Below are 13,867 nucleotides of genomic sequence, written 5' to 3' on the forward strand. Positions count from 1 at the left end.
CTGACAGTGCAGAACCTGCTTGGGATTCTCATTCTCTCCCTCTCTCTCTGCCCCTTCCCCACTTGTACTCTCTTTCTCTCTCTCAAAATAAATAAATAAAATTTTTTTAAAGTAATTTTATTATTTTTTATATTTATTAATTCATAAATTTTAAAATTTATATTTTATGAGTATTTTTATTTTATGCATGTTATTAAAGATAATTCTGCATATAATTTTTGTGTAAATAGGTATTATCACCTTATATGATAATATAAGTGTGCACACACACACACAAATACACAAAGTATTTGGTTTAAAATTATTCACCAAGATACGTAAGTCCACAAAATAGATTTTATTTTTACATGAACCAGTCATTAAAAAAATACTCATCAAATATTTAAGGTATGAAAAACACTAGCAGAGTTAATTCCACCAACTATTATATATACAATTATTTAAAACCCAATTGAAATGCCTACGTGCCCTTTTTAAATATTTTTATGAGAAAGTTGCACAGTTCAGATGCGTTGGTTTTTCCATTTAATGTTTGATTGCTTTAACATAATCAGATAAACAATAGCTGGAGTTTAATTAGCAATTAGAAATTTAAAAAGTAGAGTAAGAAAACAAGTTTTAAAAATTGTGAGGTCAGGGGCGCCTGGATGGCTCAGTTCGTTAAGTCTCCAACTCTTGATGTCAGCTCAGGTGGTGATCTTGTGGTCATGAGATGGAGCCCTATGTGGCGCTCTGCGCTGAGCATGGAGTCTGCCTGGGATTCTCTCTGTCCCTCTCTTTCTACCCCTCCCCCACTCATGCTCTTACTCTCTCTCTCTCAAAATAAATACATAAACATTAAAAAAATTGATGTCAATCAAAAAGAATGAAATCTTGCCATTTGAAATGACATGGATGGGAGCTACAGTATATTATGCTAAGTGAAATAAGTCAGTCAGAGAAAGACAAAATACTACGTGATTTCGCTCATATGTGGGATTTAAGAAACAAAACAGAGGAGCAAAGGGGAAAGAAAAATAAAGAGAGAAAGAGGCAGGAGTGGGAAACAAACTGTAAGAGATAGAGAACAAACTGAGTGTTGCTGGAGGGAGGTGGGTGGGGGATGGGCTAGATGGGTGATGGGTATTAAGAAGGGCATTTGTTAGGATGAGCCCTGGGTGTTGTATGTAAATGACGAATCACTCTGAATTCTACACCTGAAACCAATTTTACCATACATGTTAACTAAGTAGAACTTAAATAAAAACTTGAATGTCTTTTTGAACAACTTGTGCAAGTTCAACTTTCTTCCATCATACCCCAAAACAAGTCCAGATTCTGTTAGGGCATTCGTTCTCAAGGGTTGTTCTCTAGATGCTGTAAACCCTAATAAGCCATTTTTATACCTTTCTGTGTTATCTAATCAGCCACTTCCGATTCTTTCCGAAGACAATAGCCAATCTCAAGAAGTAGGCGTGACCTTAGGTGAGACTGACCATATAAAAAGCCCGTCTGTCCAGAGAGGACTTCTTTTACAGGGAAGACTGGCTGAGTTTGCAGCTTCCAGGCTTCAGGGAGCAGAGAGTTCCTACTGACCCTGATAGCAGCAGACCTTCCAGACCTTCCAGAGCTTCCAGAGGTAAGACCACTCAGTAGACCCTGGTGAGTATGGAATTTACAGTAAATATCTTCATGCCTACTTTCTCCTCTACAAATACTTTCAATTTAGCTGTTGTCCTGGTTGGGTCTTGTCCAAGCAAACAAACAGCTTTCCTAGTTATTTAAAATGACATCAAGATTTAAAATATCTGTGTAACTAGAGCATTTGTAATATAATAATATTTATTATATTAAATTGATGATTTTTTATTCTTTTTTTTACTTAAAAAATTTTTTTTAATGTTCATATTTGATAGAGAGAGAGAGAGAGACAGAGTCCAAGTGGGGGGACGGACAGAGAGAAGGAGACACAGAATCTGAAGCAGGCTCCAGGCTCCAAACTGTCAGCACAGAGCCCAGTGTGGGGCACGGACTCATGAACTGTCAGATCATGACATGAGCCGAAGTCGGATGCTTAACTGACTGAGCTACCCAGGCGCCCGATTATTTTTTTTTAAGTTTTATTTGTTTTGTTTTTTGTTTCTTTTTAGCATTTATTAATTTTTGAAAGACAGAGAGAGACAGAGCATGAATGGGGGAGGAGTAGAGAGAGAGGGAGACACAGAATCTGAAGCAGGCTCCAGGCTCTGAGCTGTCAGCACAGAGCTTGACGCAGGGCTCAAACTCTGGAACGCAAGATCATGACCTGAGCCGAAGTCGGCTGTTCAACCAACTGAGCCACCCAGGCGCCCCAGCACCCCGATTATTTTTTATTCTATTATCTTATGTGTTACTAAGTTTTTTTAGGTCTTAGAGATTTATGCAGTTTTTATGCAATTTCGGAACTCATAAAGCACCTGAAATGTTCAACATAATGTATGTATGTAATAGTCTTTATAGCCATCAACATGAAAGTTTAGTGTGCTGAATTAGTTAGAAACCCTTTGTTGTAAAAGTCCTACTATGCTCTCCTTCTAAAACCTTCAGTTTGCAGACTAGATTTAAAAGGCTCTTACCAATGGGTAAGGACTCCCAAGAAGTGGCATTGATCACCATGGGGAAATACCAAAAATACAGATGAACTGATCATGCTTTTCTTAACTACATCTCTGTACTTTCTAGTGCAGAAAGAAAATCCAAATACTTATTCTCTTTTTTGTTTGTTAAAAAAAAAAAAAAAGATTAATCATTGCTCGTTAGCACTGTGACTTGAACGTTCACCAGTTCAAGATGTGAAGATGTTCTGATGATCTGAACTGACTCTGGGAAAAATCCTTTTCCAAACTAGAAATAAAAGATAATTTTTACACTTTATTTCCTTTACAAAAAAATTTTTTTTAATATTTATTTATTTTTGTGGGAGAGAGAAAGACAGAACATGAGTGGGGGAGGGGCAGAGGGGGAGGGAGACACAGAACCTGAAGCAGGCTCTAGGCTCGGAGCTGCCAGTACAAAGCCTGATGTGAGGCTCAAACTCATAAACTGCGAGATCATGACCTGAGCCGAAGTCAGATGCTTAACCGACTGAGCCACCCAGGTGCCCCTAGACTTTATTTCCTGAAAGGAGAAGTTTTGCTATTAAAGTTAGAAGCACAAATTCAACTGCTTACAGTTGCAGGAGTCAAAGTTGAAGGCAACACTGATTAAATTAAACAAGCTTAATTTAAACCTAATCAGTTTTATTTATTTTTAGAAAAGTACACCTGTCAGTTTGGAGACAGTATACATGGAGGCTGTTAGCATAGAGATGAAGTGTTTGTGTGTATATGTGTGCCTGTGTTACAGTCATGAAGATAGAGAGAAACACATGCAGAGAGAGAGTTAGGGTGGGGAGAGGGGAGATTGAGATTCTATATAGGCTTCTGCACCAATCAGCTAAGAAATGTAACTTTGTAATTATCCTTTCACTTCCTCTCCCAGTCTTTGAGGGGCAGTAGTTTAGCTCTGATTGGGAAATTGACTATTTGACATTTATTTATTTTTGAGAGGCAGAGACAGAGTGTGAGTGGGGAAGGGGCAGAGAGAGAGGGAGGAACACAGAATCTGAAGCAGACCCAGGCTCTGAACTGTCAGCACAGAGCCCTACACAGGGTTTGAGTTCACAGACTGTAAGATCATGACCTGAACCAAAGTCAGATGCTTGACCAACTGAGCCACCCAGGAGCCCCAAGAACACTGTCTATTTGAAACCAAAAAGATGGTGAGGACACTTTCGTCCCATTTTTTCATTTGTAGCATAGCATAAACCCAACGTATCTATATCTACCATGCCTCCCTTTGTGCTGGAGTTAAATTAATAGGTGGATTAGATAGAGCTCAAGCAGACAAGCTTTTGTCTAAAGGCTTTCCCCCACCTCATCAGGACAGAAGAATGACTTTCTCTCTCTCTCTCTCTCTCTCTCTCTCTCTCTTTTTTTAAAGATGTACAGAAATATGGATTTGGACACCTTGCAAGCCTTGCAGAATGAACTCATCTGCTCCATTTGTATGAACTACTACATAGACCCTGTCACCATTGACTGTGGGCATAGCTTTTGCAGTCCCTGCCTGCACCTCTGCTGGGAGGAAGCCCAGACCCTAATGTCCTGCCCTGAGTGCAGGGGAATTTCAGAGAAATCAGACTTCAAAACCAATATTGCACTCAAGAAACTGGCATCCCTTGCCAGACGGGCCAGAGTTTACCACACCAACAGCTCCAATGAGCAGATCTGTGTGGTACACAAGAAAGCAAAGGAGTTCTTCTGTGAGGCTGACAAGAGCCTGCTGTGTGGGCTCTGCTCTGAATCACCAGAGCATGTGGCTCATGGCCACAGTCCAGTCCAGTGGGCTGCTGAGGAACACAGGGTAAGTGGTGGCTCTAGAGCAGTTTGGACTCATAGGCTTCTAAGTCCGAGAGAAAGATGAGGAAAATGATCATGAAGTTGATGTGAGTGGAGATAGTGAAGGTGGTGATTTTTCAATATAAATACCAAGACCAATATCCTTTCAGTGTGTTGACCAATTTTGACTCTATAATCATAGCTACGTTGATCCTTTAGTAAGGGAAATTTCCTTAGAAACATTGTCCAAATCTGTGTGCTTGATGTAATTGTGGGGTAAGTGGCTACTACCAGGAACACTGGCTTCTGATGCAAGCTTGATGCCTTCATAGTCAGGTTATATAAAAATGTGAGTGCCAGTTTCTCAGGAAATGGGTAATATTATCTATAGGCTACCCTCAAATCTCTATTACGTTTGTCACCTCTGATATCACAAATATTAGAATCAAATTAGATAATGCAGAGAAATCTGGCCACTCCATGCTAACTCAAGATTACTGGTTTCTCAGCCACTGACTTTTCCCATAGATAAGGGGATGAAATCTATAATATTATCTTCTGTGTTGCTAAAGCTCATGGTTATTTTGCAGGAGAAACTTCTGAAGAGAATGGGCTCTTTATGGAACACGACTCAAGAAATGCAAAATGATCTGAATCAAGAAGCTAACAAAATCCAGTCATTTGAGGTAAGAATGAAAATGTTCTATCTGTTTTTATGAAGATTGACATAATGGTGGTTTAGATTTTTGGCTACATTTAAGTTGCCAATTAAAGGATCATTTTTTTTTCCATGAAAAAGTAATGGTTTCAAATGATAGATCAGTAATCACAGATATACAGGCCAATAAAAGCTAGTGAAAAGAATTCTGGTATATGGGATACCCAGGGCATGCGAGATATTCCTAGTCCAACCCTACAGGTTTAGATAAACCTCCTTAGACACTGAGTTTAAGAAAACATTGTAATAGGGGTGCCTGGTGATTCAGTTGGTTAAGCATCCAACTCTTTTTTTCTTAATTTTTTAAAATATTTATTTATTTTAGAGAGAGAGAGAGAGACAGAGTGCTAGCTAGCAGGGGAGGGGCAAAGGGAGAGGGAGACACAGAATTCAAAGCAGGCTCCAGGCTCCAAGCTGTCAGCACAGAGTCCAATGTGGGGCTGGAACTCATGAACCATGAGATCATGACCTGATCCGAAGTTGGATGCTTAACCGAGTGAGCCACCCAGGCACCCCAAGCATCCAACTCTTGATTTTAGCTCAGGTCATAATCTCTTGGTTTGTAAGATCGAGTCCCGCATCAGGCTCTATGCTGAAAGCTCTCTCTCTGCCCTTCCCCTGCTCCTGCGTGCTCTCTCTCTCTCTCTCTCTCTCTCTCTCTCTCAAAATAAACAAACTTAAAAATAAAATAAAACATTGCAATGAATTTGGCTGTGAAGAAGAGGAGAGCCATAGGGTAGCACCGAGAGGAAAAGTAGAGAATTTAAAGATCTGTAAAGTGTGGTGTATACATAAGTATTTTTAAACATTTAGAAAAATCAGACAAAGGAACAAAAGAAAAGGAGGTTCAGGTAAGAGAGGAAATAATTGATGGAGCATCACAGCAAGATAGCCTGGGACCTCTTAGAGAGCTTGATTTGAACAGGGAAGGCATCTAAGAACATAGACAAAGGGTGAACATAAAGGACTAGCAAATATTCCAGACGTTTGGAGATATGAGGTACGAAGTTTGTCAAGTACTTTCTTAATGACACCAAGGAAGCAGGATTTGAAGGTTGAGGTTTTCTGTTGTGAGTGAGGCTAACCCTTTACACCTACCATCTCCTCAGGACTATGTGCTTTTAAGGAAAGTGATGATCAAAATGCAGTATCAGAAGATGCATCTGTTTCTCCGCGAGGAGGAGCAACTCCATCTGGAGACACTGGAGAAAGAGGCGGAGGAGATTTTGCAACAACTCCAGGAAAGTGCATTCAGAATGACCCAACAGAAAGCAAGCCTGAAAGAAATGTACAAAGAGCTGACTGAGATGTGCCACAAGCCTGACCTGGAGCTGCTCCAGGTGAGAAGGCAGGGTTCATCCTCAGAGACAGGAATCCTTTTTTGGGCAATGTTGCCATGACATTGAAATGCTAACAGCATATACCATTACTCTCAGCAAAGTCATGATGCTTATTGACTCCCATCATTCTGTTTGTCCAACCATTTATTTCTTCATACCCTGGTAATCTTTGGGAGATTTTTTCCCATTTAGGAGCTAACCTACGGCAAAATTATTGCTGTGTAATCAGAAGTACTAATCACATGGATAAATGATCCAAAATCAGAAAAACCCTATAACCAGAGGAAGGTTAGCTATGTTGGAGTAATTCTCAATTTATGTTCCCCTAATCCATTGTCACTCTCTGTTTCCCCACTTCAGAAATAACTTGCTGAAGACACTGAGATTTTGCCCTCTGACTAGGCAAGGGTTGTAGAATTTGGCAACCAATTTTACTGCACTCTATAACTTTTTAAAATGTAATTTCTCTGTTTTGCTTTCATTGTTATCGCAAATGATCAGATCTCTTCTTGGGAATAAGACTGGGCTCTGAGTGACAGTGGAAACCTAGATCGTGTTGCATCTCTGCACAGCCCCTTCCTGACCTCCTTCTTTCCTTAATATATCCTGAGGAACTCTGTCATGCTTTAGTTTAGGTTCTATTAAGGTAGTCTCTGATTGTTTCTTAGAGGGGAATGAGAGAAAAAAATACATTATTTAAGCAAACAAACAAGAATACTTAGAGAGGCAAAAAAACAAAACTCTCATGATTAACATTACTTTTTTTTTCCCTTACAGGACTTGGGAAATGTATTGCAAAGGTGAGTTTCCACTAATGGTTACTGATTGCTGAGCAAGTCTCTTGTTCTTATTGATAAAGTGGATGGACATGTTTTGAGCTCTTAAAATCATTCTCTGTGGCTACTTTCTGTTGTTGTTGTTTGTTGTTGTTGAAGCTTATTTATTTATATTTGAGAGAGTGAGAGCGAGCACACAAGCAGGGGAAGGACAGAGAGAGAGAGGGAGAGAGAGAATCCCAAGCAGGCTCCACACTGTCAACATGGAGCCCGGTGTGGGGCTCAATCCCACAATCTGAGATTGTGACCTGTGTAGAAACCAAGAGTCAGACGCTTAACTGACTGAGCCACCCAGGTGCCCCTCTGTGGCTACTTTCTATTTCTTTTTAAAGAAGCCTAAAGACCTTCTGCTCCTTGGACTCAGTTTTCTTTTTGTGTGGATGAATTAAAATATACTTCAAATCATGCAACATTCTGGGCTCTGTTCCACTCACTGCTCCCAAATCCTCTCCCACCTCACCATAGTAAAACTTACCGAAGGAATTTTTCTAAGGTGTAACAGAAGGGGTTCCTACCCTAGAGAGTTGGAGGTGAAAAAGACAAGAAAGACGGATATTCCCCAAGAATGGATAGGAGGGGAGTGTGATTTTGTTCCCAGCAGTAGTAATGATCTCACCTATTCCATCACAACACATCCGGTGGTAGGCAGGGCCTCACCGGAAATGGCTTCCTGGTGCCCATTGAGGGGGGTCAGACCCTGGGGACCAAAGCTGCCAGGCTGAAAGTAGATTCTCTTGCTGGACAGAAAAGAACAAAACTGTCTGACTCAGTGGGCTCTCCCCTTTTAGACACTGAATATATCATTAGTGACTGTGCAGACCGACCTCCCAAAGGCTTTGCCTGAACATTGTGCTCTCTGTAAGACCTCAGGATCTTTGCTTTGCCTGAGGTGGAATAGAGGGAGGGAATGATCCTCAGTAATTTGCGAAATGGAATAATATCTGAGAAGAATGGAGAAGTTGGAGTTTGATATAATTTAAATTTAGAAAAAAAGGTAAAGTAACGTTTCTCATATTCCCAAGAGCGTGGAATACAATGTATTCCCAACAAACCAAAATGGGAGAATTCTGATGAAAACTCTTTGAGTAAACACTGCTGCTTTTGTAATCTAGTGCGATTGACCTTTGGCCCAGAAGTGTAACTGATGTCATTCTTTACAGGACTGAATTGGTGCAGGTGCAAAAGCCTCAGCCCATGATTCCAGAGCTCACCTTGCACGGCATCACAGGAATCCTAGACATACTGAACAACTTCAGAGGTAAGAATCAGCCCTTTGGCAATCAGGCCTCAATTTCTTTAGTGGTTCTTGGGGATGATTCTCCTTTCTCTTTTAATTTTGTTTTTTCTGACATGAAGGTAGTGTGTGACTTTCCAAACTTATTATCTCTTTTCTCTCTAGTCATGTTACAATGATAAAGACTAAATTTTCCAACTTATACTTTACTGAAAATGCAAAGCACGATACATATTTTTTAGTTGTTTCTGACACAAACAGAGCAAGAGAAGAGTAATCAGGTTGGTCGTGTAGTTATGAAGAGCTAGAATATTTAGTTCTCAGAGTAACAATCAATATGTATGTTTATTCAGTTTACTCCAGTCTTGAAAGCTTAAATATGGCATTGGTGATTTTTAGTTTTTTCTATATTCCAAGTGCCTTTATCACGCATTGTACAAAGACTATTTATTACTTATAAAATCAGAAAGCTTTGACAGAGAAAGACCAAAATTGTCATTGGCAGAATAATTTTAATGTTATTAGAGCAATCTCAAAGCCACTGAAAGGCAAGGGATGTGTGAACAGGGCTGAAACAGAGTGGGCCCACAACAGAGAGTAGGTCTAGACAGCAGAGGGCTAAAATTGGGATTTGACTAAATCCAGGGTCTGAACGGATAATGTAAAGCCACAACATTCTTTTCAGAAGCTTCTAAACTAAGCATACATGGATTTCTATAAAATTTTTGACATTTGAAAATGTCACAGGTACCAGTTATATGCCAGTCAATACCCACATAATAGCTAGGTGCTATTTATTTATTAAATAGTATTAAAGATAAACAACGCAGGAAGAGTTTTCTGAAGTAAAGACAAAAAATGAGGTGTGTCCTGAAATAAATTATCCAGACTGACATTAAATGACTGCTTCACACAGTTCACAGTATGTCTGGATGTTTTTCCTTTTTCTGTATGATTTGAAGGGTTTCTGTGCTATAGAGGCAGTCACAACTCTTGCTCTTCATAGATAAGCCATCTGAACTCTCTTCACTCTTTTCTTTTGTATTTCCTTGAAGGAGGGGAAATGAAGAGGTCATTGGTGGGTAGAAAATCTTTGCCCCTCAGGACATGGAAACCCATTCACTGACCTAATTTTTGCCTTTCTTTGTAGTGGGTAATGTGCTGAGTCAGGAAGCCACCGGTCGCTACATGTGCGTTTCTGAGGATGCTGGAAGTGTGATGCTTGGAGTCACCCATCCTGGTGTGTCCAGAGAGCCTGAGAGCCTGGCGAGCTTTGCAGCCTGGGGACCTCAGGTCTTCACCTCTGGTAAACATTACTGGGAGGTGGATGTCACATGCTCCCCAAATTGGATTCTGGGAGTCTGTAAAGATTCCTTTATGAGTGATATTGATATCATTAGTGATCCTGAGGCAGCATTTCTTCTGTTTTCTTTGAAGATAAACAATCGTTATAGTCTCTCCACCAACTCCCCGCCCTTAATTCAGTATGTGGAAAGGCCTCTGGGTCAGATTGGAGTATTTCTGGATTACGACAATGGAACTGTGAGCTTCTATGATGTTTGCAAAAGTTCCCTCATATACAGTTTCCTTCCTTCCTCCTTCTCTTTCCCTCTGAAGCCTTTCCTTTGCTTTGGTTCCCTCTGAAAAAACAAGTTTTGTGAGCATTTATTTGATGAATTCCCATGTCTGAGGAAATTCCTATCATGAAACCTTTTCATGTAAAACAACAGGATAATAAGGGTCTTTGAGCACACTGACTTAAGGGAACAGAACCATTGTACGTTTATAAAATGGCATTAACTATGTTGACTATATAAATTTTGTATTAAATTTTCTTTTAATAAAAAATTGTTTATTTTGGAGCATTTTCTGGAATATAATCAATGCCTTTTCTTCTTTCTTTATTTTTATTTAACTTGTTTTATTTTTTATTTTTTTAAATTTACATACAAATTAGTTAGCATATAGTGCAACAATGATTTCAAGAATAGATTCCTTAGTGCCCCTTCCCCCATTTAGCCCATCCCCCCCTCCCACAACCGTTCCCGGAACCCTCAGTTTGTTCTCCATATTTATGAGTCTCTTCTGTTTTGTCCCCCTCCCTGTTTTTATATTATTTTTGTTTCCCTTCCCTTATGTTCATCTGTTTTGTCTCTTCAACTCCTCATATGAGTGAAGTAATATTATTTTTGTCTTTCTCTGACTGACTAATTTCACTTAGCATACATAATACCCTCCAGTTCCATCCACGTCATTGCAAATGGCATGATTTCATTCTTTTGATTGCCAAGTAATACACCATTGTATATATATATACCACATCTTCCTTATCCATTCATCCATGGATGGACATTTGGGCTCTTCCTGTACTTTGGTTACTGTTGATAGTGCTGCCATAAACATGGGGGTGCATGTGTCCCTTCAAAACAGCACACTTGTATCCCTTGGATAAATGCCTAGTATTGCAATTGCTGGCTCGCAGGGTAGTTCTATTTTTAGTTTTTTGAGAAACCTCCATACTGTTTCCCAGAGTGGCTGCACCAGCTTGCATTCCCACCAACAATGCAAAAGAGATCCTCTTTCTCCACATCCTCGCCAACATCTATTGTTGCCTGAGTTGTTAATGTTAACCATCCTGACAGGTGTCAGGTGGTATCTCATGGTGGTTTTGATTTGTATTCCCTGATGATGAATGATGTGGAGCATTTTTTCATGTGTCGGTTGGCCATCTGGATGTCTGCTTTGGAGAAGTGTCTATTCATGTCTTTTGCCCATTTCTTTGCTGGATTATTTGTTTTTTGGGTGTTGAGTTTGATAAGTTCTTTACAGATTTTGGATACTAACCCTTTATCTGATATGTCATTTGCAAATATCTTCTCCCATTCTGTCAGTTGCCTTTTAGTTTTGCTGTTTGTTTCCTTTGCTGTGCAGAAGCTTTTTATTTTGATGAGGTCCCAGTAGTTCATTTTTGCTTTTGTTTCCCTTGCCTCCAGAGATGTGTTGAGTAAGAAGTTGCTGTGGCCAAGGTCAAAGAGGTTTTTGCCTGCTTTCTCCTCGAGGATTTTGATGGCTTCCTGTCTCACGTTTAGGTCTTTCAGCCATCTTGAGTTTATTTTTGATTGTGGTGTAAGAATCTGGTCCAGGTTCATTCTTCTGCACATCGCTGTCCAGTTTTCACAGCACCACCTGCTGAAGATACTGTGTTTATTCCATTGGATATTCTTTCCTGCTTTGTCAAAGATTAGTTGGCCACACGTTTATGGGTCCATTTCTGGGCTCTCTATTCTGTTCCATTGATCTGAGTGTCTGTTCTTGTGCCAGCCTTTTCTTCTTCTTTTTTTAATAACAGTTTTAGTAAGATGAAATTTACTTACCATAAAAGTCATTCCTCTAAAGTATATACATAATTCAGAGGCACCTGGGTGACTCAGTCGGTTACCCGTCCAACTCTTGATTTCGGCTCAGGTCACGATCTCACGGTTTGTGAAATTGAGGCCCACATGGGGCTTTGTGCTGACAACGTGGAGCTTGCTTGGGATTCTCTGTCTCTCCATCTGTCTCTGCCCCTCCCCCTCTCTTTCTTTCAAAAATAAAAAAATTATAAAGTACATAATTCAGTGGCTTTTAGTATTATCCCAAGAGTTGTGCAACTATCATAACGATTTAATCCCAGGACATTTCCATCACCCCCAAAAGAAATAAATACCCTTTAATACTTACTCCCTTTTCACCTTCTCATCCCTTGTCAACCTCAACTCTCCTTGCAGTCTGTACGGATTTGTCTATCATATACATTTCATGCAAAGTCAGTCACACACAGCATGTGGCTTTTTGTATTTTTATTTTTGTATTTTGTAAACATTCACATAATGTTTTCAAGGCTCCTCTGCATTGTGAGCAATGTGTTTTACTTGCATGTTTGAACCAGATTGGCGTAGAAGAAATGAAGTGGTATATATCTCAGCTTAGTATGCAAAAGGAGTGATGCTTAATCTTCTCTTCAAGGCTGACCTAGTTGGATAAATCCAAGTATCTGACAGGCATTATCATTCCTCTAAACCTTAGTCATTCATCGAATCTTGACTGATTATCAACAAACTTTCATCAAATTGGTAGACACTTATTAGATTGAAACTTATTAGACTGATACTTATTAGGTTGAAAATTCTAAGAGAGTAGAGGCAGTATTTGTCTCACTTACAACTCTATTCCCACTATTCAATGCAGTACTTAGACCATAAAATACAATAAATTAAACATGAATAAATAAATGAGCAAAAGAGTTAATGTAAGCAAATATTATTTCAGCATTGAAACATGATTTTTCAGAATACAGCTAACATAATAGGACAAAAAATACTAATGGGAAATGTCAACAACAGACAAGAAATAGATTAATTTCCAGACTCATAGACTAAGAAAAGTCCATTATTTTAAGGTATGAAATACCGACAGCATAATTTTATTCTGTAGTGTTGATTTTGAGATTTCCCTAGGATAATCAATATAATCTAGTAGAAGATGAAGACCCTACATAAAGTGATAAAGTGATAGGGAAACAAGAAATAACACTTTGAATAATGGAGACTATCAGTTTCTAAACTGACATATGTGTTAAATTACTTACTAAACATAAAGTGGTATTAACTTCTCTAAGCAGTGCATAAAACAAAACCTGTTTAGATTTGAAAAAATAATACAGATGATAGAGAATAGAGAATTCTATAATACCATGTGATATCTGTATCTTGTAAAAAAATGTTTTAAGAAAGAAAGAAATACTTTGGAGTACAGTCATAGGATAAATAATGACTGAAATATGAAGCAACCACATAATCACTAATGTGCTTAATCCCATGACATTGAGGGTTCACTTCTCATGGGTAGTTGGTGCAAGTGAAAGCCTCTCTTAGGACCAGTTAGGGGATAGACTAATCTGATCTAACAAGAGCCTCCACATTGAAATGAGTTGGAAGATGTGCTCTCTCACATGGCTGCCCAAATAGCAGAGGTGGTCAAGAGGTAGACTGACATAGTCAACCACTGGCTGTTATCTAGGTGTATGTAAAATTCCAACTTGTGGCCTTGTCCCATCCAGCAGGAAAGCTGCAAAAAATATCTGGGGCAAAGGGATCTGACTTTCAGGAAATGAGTAGGTGTTTTCTACAGCTCTTGTGTTCCATTCCTATTGGTTTATGCTTAGGCATTGGAGCATACCAAGCTGTGAGAAATATCCAAGAATTCTGGATACACAGTGAAAAGGAGATCAGTTTTTATTGTTTCAGAAGAAAATATTGAAATGATTGGCACAGTAGGAGAAATTCCAAAAGGTTGTGATTAAT

General features: G+C 39.2%; 1 protein-coding gene and 1 long non-coding RNA gene across 2 annotated transcripts in view; one reads left to right on the forward strand and one right to left on the reverse strand.

Moving 5' to 3' along the window:
* The window catches only part of LOC147576806 (uncharacterized), an 859,087-nt gene that overhangs the window by 611,112 nt on the left and 234,108 nt on the right, over positions 1 to 13,867 (reverse strand). The window lies entirely within an intron of this gene.
* On the forward strand, positions 1,437 to 10,377 carry LOC112865307 (tripartite motif-containing protein 64-like). The gene is made up of 7 exons (XM_025928359.2): positions 1,437 to 1,618; positions 4,000 to 4,422; positions 4,988 to 5,083; positions 6,225 to 6,455; positions 7,233 to 7,255; positions 8,452 to 8,549; positions 9,676 to 10,377. Exons 2-7 carry the CDS (start codon positions 4,000 to 4,002, stop codon positions 10,167 to 10,169), a joined length of 1,365 nt encoding a protein of 454 aa, XP_025784144.1. The 5' UTR covers positions 1,437 to 1,618; the 3' UTR covers positions 10,170 to 10,377.

This window comes from Puma concolor, chromosome D1 (genome assembly GCF_028749965.1).
Source record: "Puma concolor isolate L17-30 chromosome D1, mPumCon1.1.hap2, whole genome shotgun sequence".
NCBI lineage: Eukaryota > Metazoa > Chordata > Mammalia > Carnivora > Felidae > Puma > Puma concolor.